The sequence below is a fragment of the Epinephelus fuscoguttatus genome, linkage group LG20 (genome assembly GCF_011397635.1).
Source record: "Epinephelus fuscoguttatus linkage group LG20, E.fuscoguttatus.final_Chr_v1".
Classification (NCBI taxonomy): Eukaryota; Metazoa; Chordata; class Actinopteri; order Perciformes; family Serranidae; genus Epinephelus; species Epinephelus fuscoguttatus.
The window spans coordinates 21,628,026-21,654,859 of NC_064771.1; the positions used below are offsets into that span (position 1 = coordinate 21,628,026).

A 26,834-nucleotide genomic window follows, 5' to 3' on the forward strand; every position below is an offset into this window, starting at 1 on the left:
ACTGATTTTTTTTAGGTGGTTACAGTGTGTTTTGCTGCTGTCCACATTCACAGCAGTACATTGCTTAGCTCCTGTGATACTCCTGTCTGCTTCCCTAAAACTGGAGCGTGTCGACTGCCTCCTACTGCAGGTGAATCCAGACTATGCCTTTAAGAAAGTGTTTTGTGTGTATACAAGCATTATCCATTCATTCATTCATTTTCCGTAACCGCTTATCCTGTTGGGGGTCGCACGGGGGCTGGAGCCTATCTCAGCTGACATTGGGTGAGAGCCAGGGTGCACCCTGGACATGTTACCAGACTATCACAGGGCTGACACATAGAGACAGACAACCATTCACGCTCACATTCACACCTACGGACAATTTAGTCATCAATTAACCTGCATGTCTTTGGACTGTGGGAGGAAGCCGGAGTACCCAGAGAAAACCCACGAAAAACAAATTCTTTCAGACGTCACTCGATTTGTCAGCTGAGCTGTTTTTTATTCAAACAGTGATCACTTTACAGTGGGTGCAATAGCATATTCTCAATATACATCACTATATATAATGTACATAGGAAGTATGTGGAGAAATCAGAGCTGAGATCAAACCACAACTCCTCGCTCCCAATTTGTTATCCTCCTCTTACAGGTAAACCGAGTCATCACCTGTTTGCACAGTATCAACCCAGCTCAAAAGTGTATTCAGGTTGTTGACAAGGGGAGTGCTTGTAAACCATATATCATGTCATTCAGCTTTGTCCTTGGGTTTAATTCAAACAGTCTGTATTTATTTCATATAACACTCCAGATACTTGGTGGCTCCACGGACACTTCAATACTTGCAACCGGTGGATAATCATCCTAAGTGCGTCAAACCTTGATTGTAGAGCAGTATGGTAAAGATGCATCTAATATTCATTCATCATTCTACTGGGGTGATAAACCACATGCAGGAAAAAGTCATTAACACAGTGTTTAGGTCAGTCTGTCTCCATACCACTTGATGTTTGTAGTCTGAACCCAAAACATTCACATTTCCATTGCAATCTCCCAACGCGCTAACCTTTAAGACCGCTCTCCCAAACATACAATTCATTGTCTTCAGCTCCAGAGAATATGGCAAAAACAAATCTGGTGCAATTCACAGGTTGTTTCCCTGGAAACAAGAGGGAGTAGGGTGCAGTTTCCAGTAAGTAAAAATAATAGAAAAAGTCTATAAATATAGGCATATAACGCTAACTGTAAGGAGCAGAGTCAGCAGCAATAGTCAGTCCTTCTCACTATCAAACTCCACGACAGCAGATCCAAAATGAGTCACCGCTTGTTTGTCTTTTTTTGTCTTTGTTCTGTCTGCTCGCAGAGTGAGCTTCCTTCAGGTCCAAGGACAGTCTCGGGGTTTGTTCATGTGTACTCTGATTTGCGGATGTAGTTGGAAGGCACATAGCCTCGCCGGCCTCCCGCCTCCCCCAGCCACCATTCGCTGTTTCCGTTCATGTCCTTAAACTCCAGTATCCGCAGCCGCTGATTGGCTGAGATGCTCAGTTCGTTGGCACAACGGGCATCGAAGGAGTAGAGAGCGTAGTAAATCTGCAAACAAGTAAAGAAAAACAATATCGTTAGTAAATGTTCAACTCTAAAAGCAGTATTGTTTATGTTTCTGGCCCATCTATCTATCTTGGGCAGCCCTGTAGCATCTGACAGCAATGCACCACTTTTCATCATGACTATTTCATTTTTCTACAAACAGGAAACTGATGCCATCAGAATAAATTACAAAGTTGTGTTAGTCCAGAGGTCAGCAACCTACTATAAAAAGAGCCAGCTCTCAACAGCTCTCAAATCAAATTTAGCCTCTCAACATTACTGACAGATCTAAAATCAGCATTCATTTATATGTTTTAGCAAAAGGTGGCTGTTCTGCAGTGGGCTGTTTTTTATTATTTGGTACTTTAATTTTGCAGCGTTGCTGATGAAAGCAAAGAATTTGTCCATGCACTATTAAATTCTCTTTCTTCCCCTGAGGCGTTTCCCTTTATGGATTTGGAATCCACAGCTTGCCCAGCGAGGGAGACTCAAGACTACTGTAGCCATCTCTAGTGATGTTTTTAGAGGAAAAGGCACCAAGCCACAGACGTATCACGCACATTTTAGTTGACAAAATGTTAAAGCATTTTTTAAAACTGGTATGTAGGCTACATATTTTTACAGTTGAAGAATGTAAGAATCACTTTAGGCCTAGAACAATAAATGGAAATCAAAATGCAAAGAGCCACTGGAGTGGAGAGGGGCTACAGAGCTGCAGGTTGCCTACCCCTGTGTTAGTCAGATAAGAGTTCAAAACATTCACTTGAAAATAGAGATGTTACAATCCTATTTTTTTCTAAACTGTGCAAACAGTTTCCCACAGATGCATTTGAGTATCATAATTAAGAAAGTAATTTATATCAGCTGTGAACAGATGTTTTCCTTTTGTTTAACACAGTTAATCAATTCCATTTCTGGGTCTTCCCACTCACTGCGCAAACAGCACAGATCTACTGATACTAGGCTGGGGTGAATGTCATGTAATTCCATTGAGCATGACCTTAGCGCTGTTACACATACATCAGCACAGCCTCTGATTCGTTGACAGACTCGACCCAGTGCTTCATGGGATACATTTTGTGCTCTTTAGGCTACAGCTAACAGCTAACGACGACAACTAATCCTTTGAACATTAAATAAATAATCACAGAAGACATTTATCGTTGGATCTATTCGTTTTCTAAAGCCTCTATAATACACTGCTGTTCCAGGCAACCTCTAGCTCACGTGGCAGAGTTTGAACCACATATAGGCTGAGTCCTTTGCAGCTACCCGGGTTTGATTCCAACCCGTGGCCCCTTGCTGCATGTCATCCCCCCTTTCTCTCCCACTTCTGTCCATTTTCAGCTGCACTATCATTAAAGGCAAAATCGGCCCAAAAAAATCTTCAAAAAACACTGTTGTTTCATGCTGGATTACAAAACTTCTGAAAGAGAGTGCTCGCTGAAAAGCTACAACAGCAATGAAGCAGAGTCGATTTAAAGTAAGTATCTAAACCGCAGTGTTCTGGAGATATTCTAAAAAAAATAGAGCAGAAAACTCCTTGCATTCACACTAAATCTCACCTGATGACCATCTAGTTCACCCTCGTCTTCAGGTTCTGGTTCTGGTTCTGGTTCTGGCTCCGGCTCGATGTACTCATCCCTGGGGTAAGCGCTCCTCTTGTGGCTACCATTATCTCCATTTCTCCACTGGTATGAACTGTAGCTTTTGTCTGTGTGTCCATACCGCTGCGAGCGATTGTTTCTGAGCGAAGAATAAGAGTCTGTCTCCGAGAGGTCGGACGTCTCCTTGTGGCTGCTCGGACTCGCATAACTCGTGTCGTACCCGTCTCTGTGATTGCCTGAATGTCGGTAAGAAGGCTCGGTGTCTCTGTGACTGGAGGAGTTTCGGTGTGATTGGTCTGAGAATTCCCGGCGGTTTGAGGGGTTTCTCGGGGAGGAGTTTATGGAGTTGCTCTGACTGGCAGAGTCGGGGTTGGGAACATCTCTGGGGTGACTTCTCCGAGATGAGGCAGAGTCCAGTGAAGGGTGTGGCGATGATTGACTTTGGGGCTGCGCTGTGGAAAAGCTGACGGTGGCTGTTTCCTGATTGAAGGTCAGCGTGCTGTTGCTGTTTTGGCGGGAGAAAACAGGCGAGGAGCCGCCGTAGCCGGACTCATTAGATGATTGGCTCTCGATGGAGACGTCTGATTGGCTCCTGCGTGGGTTGTAGGGTTTGAGGAAGGAGCTGTATACGAAACCCTTGGAGACTGCAAAACAAGAAAAGACAGAAATAGATTTTACTGTTGCACCGTTTATCTCCAATGTCAGAGGCTCAGACATTTATGGAGTACAAACTACCTACCTCCATTATCAATTAGCCAGCGGTTGTGGCTACCCATTGGGTCCTGCTGCTTGATCACACCCACAAGATCTCCCTCCAGTATAGAGACATCCAGATCCTGGGCTGCGTTGAAGTTTCTCTCTGCCTGGAAAAGCTTCTCAGGACCGTAGCGAACCAGAAGTGCAGCACGGTGCTCGTCTGTCTGCAGGACATAATTGGGCTGAAAGCGACAAGAACAAGGCTCCTGGTTAGATCCTAAACTCCTTGTGCATTATTTATTAAAATACAGTGTGGCATGAATGGCATGAGAGTTCCACTCACAGGTCCCTGCAGTTGCTTTTTGGAGGTCTGCTTCTCCAGAGTCTTCTTCTCAAAGGTCTTCTTCGTGGTGGTGGCAGGAGGAAGGTTCTCCGGGCAGAAGCTAAAGCTCTGCAGGAGCTGGAGGACTCGGCCGTACTCTTCTTGGAACTTGGCGATCAGGTTGCCCTCTGTGACAGCTTTGTTGGAAAACTGGAGACAAACAGAAAGAAAAAGTTAATACCATAAGGTGAGTAAAACTGCCGTATAAATGTCAGGGAAATAAGTCGTCAGGAACATTCTCAGTAAATACCCCAATCATACTTTTTATGTTTTCAGGTGTCTTAAAATACAGGCATGGAAACCAGAGCAGTAAAGTATCCTTGCAGCACTCTATTGGGAATTAATACTATGAGTCCATAAACATATATAGGAAAAACATGTCTCACTTCCATCAACACCTGCATAAACAAAGGAACACTCACAGCCTGCAGGAGGGGGTTCAGCTCTCCCAGTGTCGTCTTCATAAAGTCCTTCTGAGCCTGAGCGAAAGCCCTCACGCAGCCCGTAAACAGCTCCTCTGCTGCACCGTGGAACTTCGGGAGCTCGTCCAGAAGTTGGGCATTGAGTGCCTCGTAATTGTTGCGCGCCACCTGCAGCTCATCCTGGACACGGCGGTCTTTGAGGCGGTCGGCGCGCTCCTTGCAGTTGTCGTAGTCCAGCAGCTTGTCGAAGCGCTTTTGGATGAGTTTGTGCGGCCCGGCGAACATAAGGAGAAGCTGCGTGAGCGGGTTGATGACTAAGGCCTCTGTGCGCTCCTTCTGCTCAGGGAATGAGGTAAAGGGGGGTGGATAGATAATATGATGTGATCAGAGGTCATTCCCAGTGCACTTTTATTGCAACTAAGGAAAGAGAGGAAGAGGACTTACAAACTGAGTGAACTGTTTGTCGCTGATGCAGCGGTGAGCTCTGTGGAAGCGCTCGGGGTCGAGGATGCTGCGCTCTGTGTAGATGTCACAGAAACTGATGGCTGCCAAGACCTTCACAGATGCAGATTCCTAGAGAGATGCATTTTATTACAATCAATGCAAGTACATCAAGATTTTGTAAATACTTTAGATGCAATTCAAAATGTCATGACTCAGACATGGTATTTTTGAGTGTATCTACTTTAGAGTTTTAATATGATCATGGTAAAATGCTCCTACTCTTATATGTTGCAGGTACAAGGAAATGTCCCTGATAAAGGACTTGATGAGTCTCTCCTGCAGCCGGAACTTCTTCTCGGCCTCATCAAACGCTTCATCTTTAATCTGTGAAACAGTCAAAGACAGAGAGAGATCAGACACACCACATATACAGTCCTCTCTCCTCTCGGGTTAAGAACTTAGGCTGGAGCAGTGTTGTACCTGGGGTGAAATCCCTGTGAGGTGTTTGAGGTGGCTGCTGACTCGGTTGGATTTCTTGATAATGGAGTGCATGCTCAGCTTGGAGATCTTGTCGATGAACGTGTCCTCGTCACCTTTCCTGTACTTCACCACTGAGAGCAGCAGAGTGATAGAGTTAAGACTTTGTACTGGATAAATAATTTCCCAAATACAGACAAACCAGCAGGCTTTAAAGGGACAGTTCACCTCTTTTGTGTAGTGCAATTTATCAATTTAGATTGTTTTGGTGTGAGTTGCCGAGTGTTGGAGATATCGGCCGTACAGATGTCTGCGTTCTTTCCAATATAAAGCAACTAGATGGCGCTTGGCTTTTGGTGCTCAAAGCGCCCAAAAAATACATCTGGTAAACTCAACAGCAATGTCTCTTTCCAGAAATCATGACCTGGTTACTCAAGATAATCCACAGACCTTGTTGTGAGCAGTTTCATGTAGGAACTATTTTCTTTCTACTGAGCTACACCCATCAACGGTATCACTGCAGGAGGAAGAGTGCATCTACTCATGGACGAGAGGCTTGTGTTTAAGTTGTGACGACAGGTGACCAAAATTCAACGTCAGAATATCGTCGAATGCCAACATCAATTTGACATAGAATGTTAACAACAGATGACAATATTTTGTTGGTTTTAAGTCATGTTGTTAAGTTCCCAAACTCCAATGTCTTTCAAACATCTCATCCCAACATCATCTTCATATAGAAGAATGACATTTTGTTGTATGGTATGGTGAACAAAACCCAACGTTTACAAAACATCATAATGCTAACGTCCACTCAACATGAAATTTTTACATTGTTAAACATTTAAAGTGTTGTCAACCTGATTTTCATTCCCACCAAAATTTTACTTCTGTCCGATGTAAGAGTCCAACATCTTTCTGATGTCATATTTAAGTCAGGTGCCAGCTGGGAGGTGAGCTATTAGTAGATGTACACTTCCTTCTGCACAGTTATACAGTTAAAAGAAAGTAGTTCCTTCATGAAACTGCTTGCAACAAGGTCTGTTGGATTGCTGTTTTCTTCCACACTTTGCAACTCACACCAAAACCATACAAATTGATATATAACACTACACGTAAGAGGAAAATCTGTCCCGTTAAGAGATTTTTTTTACCGAGGTCCTTCCTGCGCTTGTACTCGTTGATGTTCACGTTGATCTCCTTGACGGCCTGCAGAGCCTGAGTCAGCTGTGGCCGGTCGTGGTGGCTCTCCGGCGTGGCCCCCAGCAGCTCCATCAGGAGCAGAGGGTAACGCATCACCCGCTGCACCGGCTTGATTAGGAAAGAGCCGAGGTTAATGTAGTTGGTTTTCCCCCTGAAAAGGCAACAAACACAGCAGACAGAATTTGGTTGGAGGGAAGAATGAGTTTATGTGAAGAGAGACTCATACACTCAGACGCTATCACAGGCACGGCTATTAAATTATGTTCCCATGTTCATGTAACACACGTCAATGTATCATGTGGATTTCATGATCCAATGATAAGCAACTATCATCATATATTCACATATTGTGATGATGATCAATGCAGTTTTGGGAGACATAAAATAACAGGGAAGGCACGATAAAACACAATATTGATGTGCTTAGTTTTAATGCAATCTAGAGGACAAATCAGCAACACATTTAAGTGCGTAATTTGATGTCCATAAAGAGAACGTTCAGACCTTCATATCTTTGTACAACTCATGTTTTTCTTTTAATAATATTGACTACACCAGTTACAGTAAGCTGTTGTTGCTGTTTCAGTCCAGTAGATGGCATTAGATGTGTTTCCGAGGATCAACAATTACATTGCTTATCCAGACACAAGCAGGAATATTTCCCTTCACAATAGCAGCGCACAGTATTCACATGCATGTGCAAACACAACACAAGTCCATCTCAATCCAGGAAAGGGAATTGAAAAGGCAGCACAGACGGTTTTTAGAGTCTTCCACACTCAACAAACACACACACACACACACACACAGAGGTAATTTCCAGGAGGGTTAGTGAGCAAAAAGCATGCGGTCAAGATGATTCTCATGCTGGAAATCATGACGACACTCGTTGGGGAGACTTACCACTCGCGATATATGGCCCTGTTGTGGGGAAGGGTTGGAAAGAGATAGAAAGATGACAAAAACAGGATTTATAAACCTCTGACCTGACGACAACTTTCATGAATGATTCATTTTTCCACAAGATTTAATGCAGACACTAAATCTGCAGGATTTTGCTTTGAAAGGTCAGTAAAAGAGTCGAGCCAGTTGCACCCATGGTTGTTATGGTTTTGTTTTGTGAATTCTCTCCTAAAGCTGGACGGAGGCCCAGTGTGGCAGTAAAACTGGCAATTTCTAGAAGGTGGCAGAACACAATGACCTTTTAAAGTTGAATAGGGTGCAACAGTCGCACACACACTTGTGACTCTGGAGGCACTATTACTGAAACCATGAACACATGTTCTCCACTTTACACTCAGTTTGGAATTTTATAACAAACACAACTCAACACTTTACACTCAGTTTGCTGTTTAAGGACACACCCCTAGCTAAACTGTGAACATGGGTCCCTGCAGTGCTGCATTATTTTGCCAATTGCCTTTATGAACTGCTTAGTTTAACTGTTTGATTTCAGTCTCTTTAGCCTCTGTTTACACAGTACAGTATACAGTGTATTAGACTATACATTGTCTTAGATTTTGGATATCGCTGTATCATGATATGGCATAAATGGTGTTTTTCCCCTCATTTTAAAGGCTGAATGACAGTAAAATAATGTAAATGTATTGACTCACCACACTTTTTAGTTGTTTAATTGCTCGCCTTAACCCACTTAGTCATTATATATCCACTTTATTGATGATTACTGATCAAAAATCTTATTGTGTTAATATTAATTTATAAATCAATACTCATCCTGACAACTGTTTTGCACCAGAGAGGGTATTTGGTCAGAAATATTGTCGTGTTTGATTCTGTCTCCTAGTCCTAGCATTGAAGTGCTTCTGAGGAGATTTTAAAAGTATCGAGATATATATCATGTATCGAGATACAACCTAAAAATATCGTGATATAATTTTCAGGACATATCGCCCAGCCCTGATTGTTACATGTAACACTTCAAGACGATGAGTTCACTTACTTACTTAAGTTCTTTTTTCTTACAGAAATGTTTTATTTTCTTCTACTGCACTTCATTTGTTTAACCCTTTGAAACCTAAACAAATTGGCTTGATTTAGTTTGAAAACATGGGGAAAAAGGCAATGAGCAATATAGAAGAATATGGCCCAAAAAATTAGCAAGAAATTAGTGAAAACAGTAAATTAAAAACAAAGAAACAAGGAAATAACCTGGAAAGAGTACTTGAAGATTAAAATAATTCTGTCACATAATTTTGAAAATTAAAAATAATAATTATAAATGTTGTTTTTCCCTAGCTTTTTCTTTTTTTCTTTTAAATTTTCTAAATCTACTATATTTTTTTGGAATTTGTTGGGCATGTCTTACAAAGATGCTCAATCCCTTTTCCCCAGATTTTTGAAAGAAATCACACCAATTTGCTCAAGTTTCTAAGGTTTAAGTACTTGCCAAAGGTCGCTCCAGGTTTCAAAGGGTTAAAGAGAGTTAGCACATTATTTGAGATAAAAAAAAATGTCCCCTATTTGTATTGATATTTGTTTTCAGAATACACATCTGTACTTTACACATTTAGATACCTGTATGTATGTGTTTACTACATGTATGACAAGAATTTGTTGTTGTTTTACAAGAATTGTTTGCTGTTTGATGGAAGGTTTTGTGGTTGGTGTGTAGAGTTTTGCAAAATTAGCCTATTGCTCCTAAGCAATTAGAAAAAAAGCTCAATTCTCCTGGGCTGGCAACTCAATTAAAAACTTTTAAAATATGCCTGGAAGAACTGTTTCTCAAAAGAAACTAAAAAGAACTCCATGTCAACAAGGGCTCGGCCGTACGTGCACACACAGCTGTACATTGTCCTCTTGTTTATTAGGACAAGCAGCGCCCTTTTTTTTCTAAAGCTTCCGGTCTAACAGACGCTGTGTTTACCTTCAAACACAGATTGATGACTTTATTGTATAGCAGTGTCAACTCAAGTGCCTGAGTCACAGATGGTGAAACCAGACAGGTGAAACCAGGCAGGGCGCATTCTTCGACTGCTCTGCATTACTGAGGAGCAGTCACCGTGCTCCATCTCATCGTGTTCATGTGGCACGACCACAGCACGAGTGAAGTGAGGGTGTCTTTATGCAAAAATGGCAGGATTTAAGTGTAAATATGTTTCCGCCTGAGGGAGTTTTTCTTGTGTTTAAATATTTACTAAGACTGCCCCTGTCTATCATAACATGCCCATGCGTCAGAGTTCAAAGTTTGCTGAAGAAACCCCATCATAAATGAATTCCATGTGACTAACAGCTTACAGGAAGTCTCACTGTAGCCTTGAACTCCATAACAGCATAACTTCAATCATAACTTAAGTTACTTAAATGATCAACAGCGTTTTATAGTTAATGTTTTACCTTAACTGTATCTTTGTATTAGTGGCCACGCTTGCTTTGTTTTCATGCTCTTACACACACTAACATGCACATCTTGGATCACTCAGGTGCAAAGGATTTTTCAAAGTCAAACACTAGTCAAAGCCAAAATGTAAAACACTCTTTTTCAGCCATTTTTTCCGCCTCTCAGCGACTCACCTCAGTCTCTCCAGACACTCCAACACGTGACGCTGGATGTTTTCGTCTTTCTCGTAGGTCTCGAGCAAAGAGATGGCGTCATCGTGGTTCTGGCAGTAGATCTTGTACACCTCTTCCAGCTCGGCTTTGAAGCCCAGAAATACCGTTCCTGAGAGCACAGGGTGCAGAAACATAAGGTCATGTGTTCATTTTGAAAGGGAAATAGGGAAGGAAGAAGAAGGGTATGTTTAAGTAATATGAAAAATTACACCCAAACAGATTAAAAAAAAAAAAAAAGTTGGGTACGTTTGTGCAGATTGTTTCGGGGCAAAATAAAAAACATCTCCTTCCTCTAACAGTGGCTATTTTTAAAATGCGTTCAAAGTCTTACTCAGCCAATAAAATCTGATCAGGTGACAGCTTATCGTTGAACCATGAATAAAGTACAAAGCACAGCGTGCAGGTAGAAGTTGCTTGACTCGACCATTGGTGAAACAATTACTTCATAAGATATGCATCTTTTAAAAACTGGCTCCTTACCGATAGAGTCTGAGTCCTGCAGTGTTTCAAACAGGCGTTGTGACAGGTCAATCACGGAGCTGATGTTGCCAAAGAGTCCTTCAAAGTCCACGTTCTTCACCTGCAAATGCAGATACAAAGTTTTAAAACCAAACACACACCTATCCTAATTATGACTGTTTTTGGAGTATGATGGTTATGTGTATATCATTGATTCAGAGACCTAGAAAGAGCTCTTACCACAGGTTTAGAAACCTGTTTATACTAGCTGGAGAATGCCCCTAGAAACTAATGATACTATCATATCTAAACATATTATCCAGGTTTCTAATCATTCTCTGCTACATTCACAGGTGCTTCCTCTATTTAAGTAATGCAGTCGTTAGTCAAGAAATGAGATAACTTATAATGTAAAATATATGAAAATAAAAGTTAAAATCTGACATTTGTAATGTAGACAATACATTTTAATGTTGCTCTCATCTTCAAGATTAGATGAAGTTACTGTAAATCTGACAAGGGAAAATATGTGTATACTCATGCCTACAGGACAACAGAATAACCAGGTTTCTTCTATGTCAACTTCATATCCCAAATATGATGAATGTGTATTTCAGAAGCCCCCTGTTGAGCTGGATGTTTCACAGGAACCTCTTATCAACTCCATAAATATTTGAGACATTCAGCTTTTTCAAACCACGCTCTCACAGGGATACTTTGCTGAAAATCACCTGGGGCCGTATTCACAAACATTCTTAGAATACTCTCAGAGAGCTCCTAACTTAGCCGTAACATTTTTTAGCGAGGAGTCCTAGCTTGGGAGTGATTTAGGAGAGTTTTCAGAGCGACTCTGAGCAAGGAAGGGACAGAAACTTAAACCCCATTGCTTGGTATGATGCATTCTTTTAACAGATGTGATTGGTTGTCACAGATACACCCTTAGGTGAGCCTGCAGGTTGTGGGCACCCAGTGGAAATGAAATGAACTGCGAATGAACTGTGAAAGTGTTGTCGTCGTTTGTGTGATCACACGTCATCACTGCTGTACTGTTGCATTTTTCCACTTTTCCAAATATCTTAGTGTTGTGATCATTTTATTTCTGGCGTTATAGCGCTAGGTGGGGTGTACGCATCCCTAAAGACATCAACCACACGTACTATCCCTGCATGATCTAATCTGTAGCATTTTGTTAACTCACTCTCATTGTTTGGAGAATATTTCTCTGACGTCTCTGTGTTTCCACCATTTTCTCCTCTGCTTAAAAAACTCTTAAGCCTCTTATAAGTCCCCCTCCCTGCTCCTAACAGTTTTTCACCTTAGGACCTCTCTTAAGGGCTAAGACACTTTGCGAATAACTTTTATCTTTACCAAGTCTTAACTTTAAGGGAAAATTCTAAGAAAACGTCACAATTTTAAGAATTTTCTTAGAATTTCATCACTAGGAGCAACTCATAGCGCTAGGGAAGCTTTGTGAATGTGGCCTCAGGTGTGTGTCACCACGGTGTGGGGAGTGTGTGCAGGTGACAGGTGTTTGGCTTCCTCCTGTGCCTGCAGCACCGGGAACTCCCCACCCTTTAGCAAAAATCTAGAAACAACCAGAAACACATAATCGGGTGGATTTTGGCTGGCAAGCGTTCATCTGCACACACTCCTCAAACCATGGTCACACAGAGCTGGTTAAAACAAAAATCACACTCTTACTCCACATTTACAATGTGTCCATCTCTTTACCTGCTTCCTCTGCAGCGGCTCAATGATCTCTTCCACACACATCTGCAAGTCTTTGATGTAGTCCTTCTCAGTCTGCAGCAGCTCCTCGATGACCTTTGACCTCTTCTCCAGCATCCTCAACTCAGGATCCTCGGTGCCAGCGGTGGGGGTGGAGTCAGAGGTCGGAGTGGAGTCCAGGGTTTTAGGTTGGGACGAAAGGAGTGTCATCTCTGTAGAGACAGGAGAGGAGACAGATTTAGCTCCATTTAATCTGAAATTATCTTCATCTTACAGCTACTTCTATTTTTTCATTGTAAGTTTTTGGATGAAGCAGAGTTTGAGACAAATTTCTGCTCATTAATAGGCATGAAATTGGCACAAACACAAAGCTTGTTGTATCACAAAAATACAAAGGGGGTATTCTAAAGATAACAAAGTCTAAAAAGGGAAAGAAAAAACATTCCCAGCCCACGTCTCCATTCATTGTATCCAAACTTACCCCTGTCCACCCACCCACCCACCCGCTCCGCCCTTTACTCTTCCTCCTGTCTGACCGGCTTTTGATCAATGTCTCTGCTCTCACTCCCAGAGGGCTGATCTCTCAGGGTGCCCGGGACTGGAGGGAGAGCCTGGTTTATGCACCACTGCTTTTTATGAATGGCCCCAAAACTGGAGTGGACTCAGGCTCTTTGTGTGTGGCACAATGGCCTGTGACAGCAACTACAGACGTACAGGCTCTCAGGGACTGAGCAGACATTGAAGAAGGGGGACTGAGGGAGGAGAGATAACAGCACTGGAGACTGATGATACATGTTGTACATGCCAGCTCTGATATCTGTATCTTTTATTACTCAGTAAGTCATTGGGCTCTCAGGTTGATGGATATGTCTGGTGATACATTATGTCTTTCTTACTGTCAACGGATGATTTGTTTGTGTATCCAAAGCCGGAGCTTATTCCTTCATGCCACAGACCTCCATTGTCATGCAGAAACTAGTAAAAACACACCAATAAGCCACACTGTTGGATTCACTGACATGCTCTTTTGTTACCATGAACATGGGCACTATGGTTTTTTTAAGAGTCGATCCCACACACAGTGTCACGCTACTGTAATACTCGCAAGAGCGTCATATCTGCAGCTAGAAAAAAGCACCCAAAATGCACTACTTACTCCTTTTTAAATAACGTTTGCTTAAGGGTGGCATAGTAGCATTTAGCAGTGAGGTTCCAGATTGCAACCAACCCTCCGACCTCCCTTTCCAAGCGTGCGGAAGAACCTTCAGGCAAACCGCTTCCAATGTAGATATGAAGGGCTCATTCTAAAAGATGATGGATTACACATAGGTTACACCGTAGCCTGCGTAAGTGGCCTATGCCATTGTAAGCATTTATACTCGTACAGTGGTGTGTCTGTATCGCTCTGAAATTACACCTAAAACACTAGTTGGTGTCGGATTTCTCTGCCACTGTATTAAGTTTCTGTAAAGTGCACTAAAGTTTCATTGATTGATTCAGCTAACTAAAATACATATAAAACATGGATTAACAGCGACAATAGTAAACAAAAGTACGAAATTATCAATAAGGTTCACAGATAGAACACTTCCTGAACACATTTCCCCCACAAATACAACATGCTAACGTTATTAGCATAAGCCTATGATGATTTACATTGCAAAAATTAGCCTACTGGCTAGCAGACTTTCCTCAACTCATATGAAACCGGAATAAATCACACTAGACTTCAAATGCAAACGTATCTTAGGAGCTGCAAGTTAGGTTATGGCATAGGCTATGGTGTATGATACACATCTACACAGAGACTATGTCGTAAGTATGTGTAAATGCAGAATTATAAACCCTGCTGAAACTAATGAAAACACAGTAAGTCTTGGTTTCATCTGATTATAAATATTATTATAAATTGTGAAAACACAATTATGAATATTATATTCTATTAACAAAGCCAATAAATCTCTCTAAATCCTACAGACTTCTCCTTTAGATATGATAATTTATATTCATGATGACCCATTTCTTAAGATTTACAACTTCAGTATGGAACAAATAGACTCAGGAATGACAAGATTTTAAGTATCATGAGATGTTGGTTTTGGTCTCCTCATGGATTTGTTAACGCACTGATGTTATATTACCTTAGATTATAAGTTCAGAATGGATCAGTGTGACATTTTAAAGTATTACTGTACATAAATCTGTGCTGTAGATGGAGGTTGTGTTTATTTTAGTTTAAAACTGTGTTACATCTCAGCAGGTGAGATGCAGCATGTGTTGATGGGTGAGGCTGACGTCACCCTCGCTCCTCGAGCAGATGCTAATAGAGGCTAATGAAGTTAACTCTGCTTACCCTCATCTTACCCCATGCTATGCACTTGACAATACTAGCACACACACACAAACACACACACAGCCAGACTGCTGCAGTGACACAGTTTTGTTCAGATCACATCACGCAGTTACATCCTTTTGTGAATTTCCTTCCTGAGTGAGACCACCTCTCACGGGATTACTGAGTTCAGACCTTGCAAAACATAACAGCAAAGCTTTTTACGCTTTGATGCAAACACACAAAAATATATTCTATGAGCCAACTTTGTGTCTGATCCTCACACCACCTGCCTTTTGTCTTCCTCCCACCCTGACCTCATCCCTCTCTCCCTCTCTTCACGTGACTTGGCTAAAGCTCCACTGAAGGAGATTTTCTCAGCGCTCGCACCACATCTCCCGTCCGTCACTGCTGCCCTGCCAACTGCCGGCGCTCCAGCATTTCCCCACTGCTGAGAAAGTAGCTCGCTAATGGGTTTTAAAAGTCACACAGCAGCAACACAATACAATGAGCAGACTGAAAACAAAAGACTCGGGAGTTTAATTGGAATCAATCGGCTCATTCCCACGTTTGATCCTCCACATGCACACACAACTACATCATATGCTCCACTTCACATGCTTAAATACACAGCTATTTCCATCATAACCAACCTGTGAAGCCGCATGACCAGAATTTGACCCACTTCTGTGGACTCTTCTTTGTTCTGTAAAGTATTATAAAGAGCGTACAGGCACTGCACACTTGTTTGCACGATTGCACACACACAAGAGGCTTGAAACAGCAGAACTGCGATTCATTAGTTAGTGATTAAGAATGTATACCAAAATGTTTTATATCTGACGGACACACAATCACAGGTGCCCATAAAGTCAGGTGTAACACACACATCTATCAGCATGTGAAACAGGATCTGCCAGTGTTACTCAGTCTGCGACAACAGGAAACACCCACAGAACAGTCAGTTAGCATCTACTGAATTACACACCTGTGACTGGACGCCAGAAATCAGAGAAACTATAATCCCTCAACAACAACTTACGTCTGAAAACCTCATTGTGGTATCAAGCAATGGGTTTTCTAATCAGAAAAACTAGAAAAGTGGTCTATGATGTTTTTAAGTCTCTAAATTCAGACAATCACTGAGCCGAACTGAGGCCAGCTCATTTTCCTCTCAATCACATTTAATCATAGAAACAGGATGGACAGAAAGGACACTGAACCATTTGTCCTGGTCATTTAACTAGTACAAAAGAAAATGGCGATGTTGTTGAGTTGTTATGGTGACCACACACGTCAGTAGGGCTGTAAACTCACTAGATTAAACACTCAGTTTTGGCTAATTCTTACACCTATTCCCTGTTAAACAGAAAAATACAACTGTAGACCATCCAAGTGTCACCAAACTAAGACTAACATTAGATTAACTGTCTTGTGAAGTCATCGTAAAACACACTTTATTCAAAATATATATCACCAAAATCAACTTAGTTAGTCTTATTAGTCTCATTCTATTTCTACTTATAACACAGTGATTTTAATCAGCTGTTCTTTCATTGCTCTATAGCTGTGGTCCGGCTCCAAACACCTGTTGATTGTTAATTCAATATCTGTAATATGATGACCAATGGAGCAGTGGCTCCCAACTGGTGGGTAGTAGTCTAAAAGTGGGTCACAGGTCCACTCTGAATGGACTGCCAGTGACTCACGGATGTGTCAAGTTTGTAAAAATCACACTTTATTTTGAAGTACAGTGAATTTCTGGCACTTAACTTTTATTTTTAAGTGTTGTTTCCTGCTGTAGAGTGAGTGACTAAAAGACATGTGCTTAACCGTGACGGCAAACTAGCTCAACGACATGGTCAAATGCAAGTATGATGTTGAATATATTAAACTGTGTGTACTGTAACTGCTAAGTAACGGTACAAAAAGCATTATCAAAGCTATGTAATGTATTTTCAGTCTTGTCTTAACAAGAAAACAACAGGTTTAAGACACTCTACAAAGATAAAAAACATATTTAAACAGATCTGGGTGTGCATGCCACGTGCAGGACCATTATGCACTGTAGCATACAATCAGCCTTGGGTGTACAGTACATGTAAAACACACAGATACTGTGGAACTGATGTGACGTGTAATTGTATGATCGTCTCTCTGTGGGAAGCAAACATCCAGACTACAAAAAACACAGGGATCTGCAGGGGGCTCGGGGGTGTCTGCATAGAAACCCAGCAGCATGAGGGTTAATAAATGAGTTGCATTGAAGCGCTGACCTGGTTACACATATTAGAGAGTATGGAAAAATAAAACAAAGAGACTGCCTGTTTCATCTCTTGAAATAAAGGGGGTTATGGGTTGTATGGGTTAATGAAGGGAGCGCCTGTGATTCCCCTATCCACCAGTAGTATAGACAAGAACTGAAAAAGGATTTAATTAATTCTGTTAATCAAATGCATTAAGGCTCTGATGTTAATAATCATTCATTCATCCTGTACTGTGGTCAAGCACTATCCAACTGCAATCCGATCACCCAAAACACATTCTATTGCGAGGTGCAAAGGGGGTTAGAGAGTGTGTGTCACTGCTTGACTGCACAGGCTTCAACAGGTGGAATCAATAGCCTATTGTAGAGCCAAGCGTGTTTCCAAAAATCAGGTTCATCTGGATATCTTTGCAAAGTAAAACCTGGACCAGCTCCTTTTACATCAGCTACGTTCCAGATTTGGAAAGGTTCGGACATTTACTCAGCGAACGCCTCCAGAGAACTCAGTGAACCTGCTGCTCGGAAACAGGAACCTGAACACTTAACAGGAATCAGACAATTTCATAATGGTTTCAAGCTGTTCCTGATTGCCATGATTACGCCTTATGAATCATGCTCGTCAATGAGCTTACAGATTAAAATACACAGCAGAGTGGATTTCTGGGACAGCCACAACAGGGAGTGTGCTTAATAGCACCATAAGATGACAACATCTCTCACTGCGCCGCACCTTCTGTCGTCACACTCCCAGTATGACTGCAGTCACAGTCACAGCTGATGAGTTAGCACAGGTCATTAAGGATTTAACAAAGTGGATAACAGCTGACACAAATAAAGGACAGCGAAGTCATGCATGGCAAAAAATGACCCAAAGAAAAGTGAGTATGGGTATCACACACTCCATCTATGATTTATGGTCAATATGCGTTGTCTCATTTGCGTGCAATGCAGATTTTTTTGTTTGTTTTGCAAGTTAAAATCTTAAATCTCTTCTGAAAAAACACAAAACAAACATAAAACAAAATATTCTTCCTAAAAAACACTGCGGCGTTCTCTCCAAGGCACCAAGAGTTCGCTGCTTCTTGCTCAGACAGAGAGAGAGCATGAGGGAGGGAAAACAAGATGATGAGGCTTCACCCACCTGCTGCTCGCAACTTTCTTCAGACCACTTCAAAAACAAGAACATCCCCCTCCCACACACACTCACACACACACACACACACAGTGGTTCAAACAACACCACCCATTCTGCGATAGTCCATTGTCAATCTGAAGTCCGGCTCCTGAGCCTTGTGGAGGGCTGCGCGTCCCGCTGCAAAAACTCCATTCCAGACCTCCAATTACCATGAGAATGGATGGGAACTCACCATCATTAAACACACACACTCTCAGAGACACACAGACACCAGGGAGGACGACCACTGTGGCAGACAAGAAAACCTGGAGCTGGACTCACCATCACCTACAATTCACATGGGCGGGTGAATAGTCTTTATTGCTGAGGAAGTTTGCTAAGTGACTGAAATGACTCTGAAGTATGTACGCTGCAGCCTTGATAAGAGCTGGTTGAATTCTTTAAATGCTAATGAAAGGTGCTTCAGAGCTTCCTTCTTTATCTCCTTTAGCATAGGGCACACTGAGCCGTCATTTGTAAAGAAAGGAGGAAACGCTGTGCTGAAATTCCTTGTGGAAGCAACACTTAAAGCGATGCAGAAAAGAGATTCTTACTTGCTAATATGCTTATTAAAATTTCAACAATATGTTAAACCCATAGGCACACTGTGAACATTATGCTACGGTAACATGATCAGAGTAATGCTCTTTTTTAGTGTGTTATGGAGATAGTGATGGACAAAATATAAAAGTGGAGAAAGTGGGGAAGACCTGCTGCAAAAGGCTGAAGGTCAAAGTTAAACCCGTGCTGCTGCAGTATGGACTCTAGTGGAGTCTAATTGTATGAGGTCTACTCGTCGAGGTGCAGGGTTGCCCCAAAGTGATGCACTTTTAGTCGTCTATTATAGTTTCTTCACAGCAGACTCACCTCAATAACATCTGCCACCGTCTCATAATTATAGAGCCTACTGTACAGTAAGAGCAATCTGATTCTCTTGGTACCACAGATGTCTTTCCCAGGTCCTTAAGAATTCTCCTTCACTTCACAATGTTTTCCATTACGGTCAAGGAAGAGTGTTTAGGACAAGACATAGGGCTTAATTTTTTTCCAGCTGTGAGCAGCTCCTCTATTTCCTTAGTGCACTGCATTGGAGGAAAATAGTGTGGATCAGCAGCAGACTCAAAAACTGACCTTGTTTAGTCCGTATACTCAAACCCTGCTTTGACTCAGTATGGAACTGGGATGATCCACTTGTTGAACTGCTGTACACAATATGTTTGCCTATACCTCAGCCTCCTTTGGAGCTGCGTTACTAGATCTGTCATAATATCATTTTTAAATAAGAAGAAGGAGGAGAAGAAGAAAAGGCATTTAATTTAAATTTCATATTCCAGACATTAAAGGTATACTATGAAAGACTGTCAGTTACTTTTTGTAAACTTGCTCTTCAGCGAATGTAAAAGTAAAAGTCAACCCTAGATTCAGCTCGTTTGGTGTTTGGCCTCGCTATATCTGCATTTTTTCGGCATGGTGTCTCTTGGATGTCTGCTGCTTATGTTCTGGCACCTGGACACAACATCCCAAGCATTTAAAATAAGAAGAAAATAAGAAAATATAGGCAGAGGACAGAGTCTCTGCAGTTAAATACACCGCCACACACTTCTAGTGGCTTGTAAGTGATGATTGAGAGGGATTACTTCAGTAAATTCTGCATAGTAGACCTTCAACTTTTTGTGGAAATTAAGACAGAGGCCCATTTTTTATCTGGTCATGTTCTGTTTAAATTTTGAACACTTCTTTTCTGATTGAAATAATCATTTCTGAGTTGTTACGCTGCTTTCACATTCACATCTGGCTCCAGTCACATTCATACAGGGTTATGCTGAGTAAGACGGGTCAAGTCCAGTGAAGTCTAAAGTCCAGTTCTGTGATGAATCTGTTTCATGTTTCACAGTCTGCTGACACCTGACTGAGCTCCTCCTCACACAGGCTGAATCCTATCAAAATAATGATGCCTAGATTATCTTTCCCCTCAATCCTCACAAGTTATCTTTGCACAGACTGATGTTTTTAAATCTTTGATATAAATCCAAAGGCACACAAGTAAATTCAGGGCTATTTTTTCCTTCTGAACTACTTAGAAAATCCTTTGTGGATATTTTACTTTGTTGCACAACTGCAGCAAATCCAGTTTTCAAACAGTCCCACTGTCGTCAGCGTCCTCCACTAACAAGCGTGTAAAGTCAAAAGTTTTGGCCTGCACGGAGCTCTCTAAGGTCACACACAATCAGTGCTGTGTGTGTGCTCTGCTCCAAAGTTCACAGCAGAATGCACCGTCGCCATGGCAACACGAATAGCGGGGGCCCTTCTCATATCAAGCCAAGTTTTGGAGCACGGGGAGTGGCTTTGCAGAAACGATCACATGAGAAAAACGTGTGCCAGTTCAGTTCAGACATGAAAATAAGTTCATACAAGCTCCCAGAGTCTGGAAAATGCCAACACTTGCAACAATATTTACTTAACAACCTGCAAGCCATGACTTGTATTCAATATTGTATGTGTTAAAAAATAATCCATGACGCTTGTAACCGACATAAAAATATCATGTCAGCACAGGCAGAGTAAAGATTGGCAGGACTCTTAAAAGGGCCACAAACTGTGACACACATTTTGTGGCCTTTATTTCTCTAAAGAAACAAACAAAATCTTAATTTTGAGCATATTTTTGAATCACCCACGTCTCTTTTTGGCCATATCCCTCAGCCTTTTGCACAGATTCACCACCAGCTGTTGCACCAGGTAGAAGCTCACTTAAAAATGAAAAACGGGAGGAGTGTATCCAGTGACATACCATCCTGTTTATCTCTTTTTAGGGTCAAATGTCAAAAGGTCACATTCCTGCTCCTGGCAGAATCTCACAGCAGCCTTTATGTAACATTGTTGGGAATGCCTTGTAATCACAGCCGCTCTGTCTGGTCACTATCAAAGCAGGTTGTGCGCTGATACATGTAGCATTCAGAATGTGATTTCCTCCAGACATAATCCTGTGTTTAGCATCTACTATCACACACCAACAGTTACAAATCTTCTTGCTTCCAGGTGGAAACATAATTAACAAGTTGAATAAATAAGTTGCAACAATGCTGCGTGTGATCTCTGACTTCCTTGGAATTTCTCATTTCGTCTCATTTGTGTGACGAACAATGCCCAATTTCTTCAAGAGACCATCAGTTTTGCATATGTGCAGACGGAGCTTTAGGAGAAACCAAAGCCATTAAGTGACAGACCTATTCATCCAAAAAGCTGTAATGGAATTCAAGTAAATGGAGAAGGGGGAGGATAATGGGTCTATTGGGTCCCACAGGTGCTTCGGTGACACACAGTGCTGCAACAACATGGTAAAAAACATAATTCTGGACATTTTTTAAAGGTCATGTATCCAAATGCAAAGGAAAAACAGTTAATGACATCATATCTGTTTGGCTTTACTGCCTGTGTGGGAACATATTTGCCCTTTACGTACAACCTGAGTGTGAGAACTGCTTTGCGACTTTGAGATCTGCTGCTAATTGTAGGACAAGTAAAGACAAAGATCTGCCTGAGGGCTTTATGAGTTTTCCCACAAGTAAATAAGACTATTGAGTTCAACTTTTCTGTGCATTGAACTATACAAATAAAGGGCTGGGTGACAACATGACCTCTTTATATTACTCAAAGTACAACCATACATTTAATGTAAAATGGTTTTGGACAGAAAGTAAAGTTCATTGGCCCCGATGAGACCGAGCCACTTCAGAGCGTGTTTCGCAAGTTGCAACACTCTGCACTGCCTGCCTCCGGTCAGACAGTGTTTTTTAGAAGGGGGTGGCTGTTGCTGGTTCCCTGGAGCTATATGACTTCACCCACCGTAGTTACCATGAGCTGAACAGAGAAAAAAAGGCAAATTTTTGCAGTACTTGAGATTCTGGATAAGTCATTTTTATTATTTTGACTGTCCTAGTTTCAGGTAACTTACAGTGTACAGTTTATAGTTTGTGTTAAGCTAACCCTTCACTTACTTTCAATGTTGCCCTAGGCCAGGGGTCGGCAACCTGTGGCTCTGGGGCCACATGTGGCTCTTTAGCCCCTCTCCAGTGGCTCCCTGTGGCTTTAACAATTTTTATTTCTTATTGTTTTTAACATTTTAATATTCATTTATCAATGTTGTAGGCCTAAAGAATTCTTAAATTCTCCAATTGTAAAAATGTGAAGCTTATATACCGAATTAAAAAAACATTTCAATAACTAAAATGTTGTTGCTCCTTTTCCTTGAAATTTTGCCGAACCTCCATAGCAGTGGCTAGTCTTGAGTCTTCCTAACTGGTTAGCTATGGAAGCCAAATCCAAAAAAGTAAAAGTCTTGTAATGAAATAGAGAATTTAGTAGTGTGTGGACAGATTTGTTTTTCACTGCCAGCTCTGCAAAGTTAAAATACCACATAATCATAAATTGCACCCTACAAAGTCGCTATGTTGTGATAAAACATATTAATGACTGCTCATTTGGACTATTAGTGTTGGCTAATTTAGAGTTAATGGGCTGTGTTACCTTTATTATAAGGCTTAAATATGTTTTGTGGCTCCACACAGTTATCTTTTTTAATTATTTTTGGTCAAAAGTTTTGATAGTAAAGGTTGCCCAAACTGCAAGGACAAGTTATAATATCTCAACAAATTGTGGCCTCAACTACTTGATGGCATTTTTAATGTTAAGCTACTGACATCCTTTTTACCCTGTGTTGCTGTTTTCTGTTCAGATTATGGGAACTACTGTTGGTAAAGTCATGAAACTTCGGATATCCAGCAACAGTCACCACTAGTTCGTTGTCATCATCACTACAGAAGGTCCGCCTCTCAATTCATCTGATTGGACAATGAGAAAAAACACAATGTCAGACACTTATCTACTTGTTCTACGTGGGATGCTAGCATATACAGTGGAAAAAACGCCAGGCCCTTGGCAATGCAAACGCTGCAAGCAAAACGCTTCAATCTCTTTAAAAACAATTACAAAAAAGTGCTCTGTAGGATCGGGGCCTTACTGTAAACATCCTCTAACAATAGCAAAAAGACAAGATGGTTTACTATAACCTCCTGTTTAACTGCTCCATGCATCTGGGATATCTAATAAACTAAACTGACAGACACAAACACCTGATTTTTGGGCTTGTTTTAATAATACTGCTGCAAGATATGCAAAAATATCATCATATTGCAATTATTCTGAGATTTTGCAATTGCGATATGAGTCGCTATTTTAGAGGAAATGGTCATTTTTGCTTTTTTTTTTCTACTGGAAAAATATAAAAATGATGACGATGTGTTTTTAGCTGGGGTCTGACCCAAACAAGCATGTTCCCTTACATCTGGAACATCATTTTCAGGTCGGGGCATCTCTGTAGCACCACAGTTCTTCATGCTGTGACACATTTTACCTTTGTTGAAAAACTGCAGCTCCTGTGATCTGATTATCGCACTTGGCCATATTGTTATTTCGATAATATTTGATTCAATTGTGCAGCGCTACTTAGTGACTATCCTAATTACAATATAAAACCAAAACATAAATGTAAAATGATACTGATCATATTGTTTTAAGTGGCTCTGTTCATACAGCCAGTGTTTGAGACTGAAGCCTGTATTAGTCCCTAAAGCTGATGTCACAGCGGCAAAGACCAACACCTGTAACCACTGTGACAGTTTGTGCACAGCAAATAAAACAACTGCAGCCGCCTTAACCACAAATTAACATTCGAACAACCAAAGTTTGTTTAACAAATACCAACAAAGGTGTTTAGTGGGGAGCCTTTGGAGCACGAAACTGAGGGAAACTGGTGGAATGACAGTTAAATCAACAGAAAATACAGCAGTGGTGAACTAAAATCTTCAGGTAACGACTTTGGTTATGAACATGACTCTGTCACACAAACAAGAGGAGTGACAGTCACACAAACATGCTGTATGACCTGTATTAGGCCTTATCAAGAGTAAACTGCTCCTGATGGGAAAGTTCACAGGGTCAAAGATCAGTTGTCTTTCCCACACTTCTGTCTGAAAAAAGATAACATCAGTCTTTTTACTCATGCAGGCACCAGCAGCATCATCTAACCTGCGACTGAGGTATGACGAGTTTTTAACACTGATGTGCTGCAAGGCTGGACCAGAATATTCAATTATTCAGATGTTCATTTCAGTAATTATTCGCTTTGTAATTAAGGGATTCAGATATTTGTTTCCTTTACACTGATTTATATGTGGCTGCCAACCACAACATCAACATTTGTATTTGGGTAAAATCTTATTTAATTTTATAGCTGTGCACAGTGTATTGATTCGCTCAGCCCCTTCCCCTCTCTTTCCCACCTCCTGTCTAACTGTTAGCATCACACTGCTAACAGTTATCAACGGGTTTCACAACAGAGTCAAGCTGTGTCTGTGTCCATGTGAGTTTTTCGAGACCGTTTAATGAACTGGTGTTGGATGTTACCCGCTGCTGCTGTGTTAGCTCGTGCTAACCAGGCAGAGAAGTGCAAGAGACACTCCTTTAGCGCTGCTGCTAACCCATCTAACAGAAACACTAAATTAAAAAAACATGGCTGCTTATGATGGATGTAAATTTGACGTTTGTTTAGTAATTTCTTTTTTGTGAGGGATGTTTTATTCTGAACACTTGTGGAGGCATGTCACCCTCAAAATGGCCTCTCATTGTGATCCACTGCTGTCACCCACCTGCGTTTAGTTATCAGGATTGGGTGACACCCCCTACCAAGTTTATAAAATGTTTGCTTGACTTCTATCCACCTTTTTGCACCCTGGTGCTCAGGGTCGAAACCAGCCAGTGTTTTAATGTAAGCAGCCATGTTTTTTAAATAAAAGCTTTTTGACTTAATGCAAGTGCATTTTTTTCTGAGTTTCATATGATAAAGACAGTCCTTGAACACACCACTACCTCGTTCTCCAGACTGTTATCATGAGCATTTATTGTTCACCTTAGCTGTTGATCACTACTAAAGCTCCAGAGCCCAAAAATGTCTGTACCACAACAACAGTCCAAATATGGAGGGTATAAACTCACAAAGCATCTCTCTTTGATTTGCACTGGAGTTGGAAATGTCGAGATGACACTAGCTACACAAAGCACACACAGCATGCGAGTGTGTTCCCCTGTGTGTTCCTGACTCATGCAGACATTTGGAGCTAATGAGCTAAATCATTATTGCCGACTGACTTTTTTTGCTTGCCAGGAGTGAGATAAGGCGTCTTTAGAGCAGTGTTGTCAGACGATTTGAGATCTTAACTCCTAACTCCCCCCACCCCACCCTCGTACTGCCGCCCACCAATGGCTGCGACTCCCCGAGGATTACAGAGCATACGCTGCCAGATCATAGCTGGATGACGACACATTACTCACACACAGACGCTCAAACTCTGCCCATACAGCAGAATATGTATATTTTTTAAAAGTTAAAGAGTGCGACCATCAACAGAAAACCACCTGTATAATCAAAATCTTATATTTGATAGGGTTTTTTCAAGTTCATAGTACAAATTATAACTAGAATTTCAATAGCTAAATGTATGTCAGATGAAACATTGATTAGCAGCTGCTGTTCACTTGGCTCTATAGATTTTTCAGCCCCACAGAGAAGTCTGATATCTAATACTGGCTTACAGAGAACAAAGGCCCCTGTACATGCTAAAGGCCCATCTCAAAAAGCCTCAGCCATCACCTCAATGTCACCGAGTCACAGCGTAAGTCCAATAAGCGCCGCAAAGAGATGGTCTAATGTTTTTAGCCATGCTATCAAATGCTTTACTCGGGGCAAACCCCTGACAGAGCTGAAACAGTTTAACGAGATTAAAGGATGACAGGACGACTGCAGAAGCAAGCGTGCGTGTGTGTGTGTGTTTTTTAAAAATGGCGTCATCTCTTAAATAAGCCTCCCCAAGCACACACACACACACACACACACACACACACACACTGAGCATCAGTCTAGTCTTGCAGTGAAGGAGTCAGACCAGTGCTGGCCACCGCCTGGCACCAGACAGACCCCCGCCATCCACTCACCATGCTGACGCTAGGGATTAATACTTGGACTCCCGAAATGGACGTGTGGTGGGGGCCAGTGTGTATTTTGTGTGTGTGTGTGTGTGTGTGTGTTTCTAGGTAACTGGGGGAGGGGTCATGGGGCGCCACCTGCTTCTTCTCAGACACAATGAAGTGGGGAGAAGAGTGCTCTCTCTCTCTTTCTTCGATTCCTTGGGGAACAAACTCAAACGCACGTGCACACCTACTTTGTGATATTGTATTAGTTGTTTGCTGTGCTTACACACTGCTGCACTTTTGAACCTTTCTCAGTGTTAACAGTTGATAACATTGTTGCCCTGGGGCTGAGCATTTACTCTAATACTTTGAGTAAAGACCAACTGAAATGTGTCCATAGTATGTAAAGTTAGTATGAAATGACTGGTTAAATTCTTAAGACCCAAACACACCAAACCCACATTAAAGAACTAGTTG

At 41.5% G+C, this 26,834-nt stretch overlaps 1 protein-coding gene across 2 annotated transcripts in view; it reads right to left on the minus strand.

The window, feature by feature from the left end:
* Positions 1–459: 459 nt before the first annotated feature.
* Positions 460–26,834, minus strand: part of LOC125880464 (dynamin binding protein) — a 69,433-nt gene continuing 43,058 nt past the window's right edge. For both annotated transcript variants that reach the window (XM_049562976.1, XM_049562977.1), the window contains 13 exons: positions 12,564–12,772; positions 10,854–10,953; positions 10,335–10,482; positions 7,704–7,721; positions 6,752–6,951; positions 5,601–5,731; positions 5,400–5,504; positions 5,121–5,249; positions 4,677–5,012; positions 4,216–4,404; positions 3,916–4,114; positions 3,135–3,820; positions 460–1,572 (listed from right to left, as the gene is read on the minus strand). In XM_049562976.1, coding sequence (XP_049418933.1) covers positions 1,387–1,572; positions 3,135–3,820; positions 3,916–4,114; positions 4,216–4,404; positions 4,677–5,012; positions 5,121–5,249; positions 5,400–5,504; positions 5,601–5,731; positions 6,752–6,951; positions 7,704–7,721; positions 10,335–10,482; positions 10,854–10,953; positions 12,564–12,772 — 2,636 coding nt within the window. In that variant the 3' untranslated portion in view covers positions 460–1,386. The remainder of the gene's footprint in view (positions 1,573–3,134; positions 3,821–3,915; positions 4,115–4,215; positions 4,405–4,676; positions 5,013–5,120; positions 5,250–5,399; positions 5,505–5,600; positions 5,732–6,751; positions 6,952–7,703; positions 7,722–10,334; positions 10,483–10,853; positions 10,954–12,563; positions 12,773–26,834) is intronic.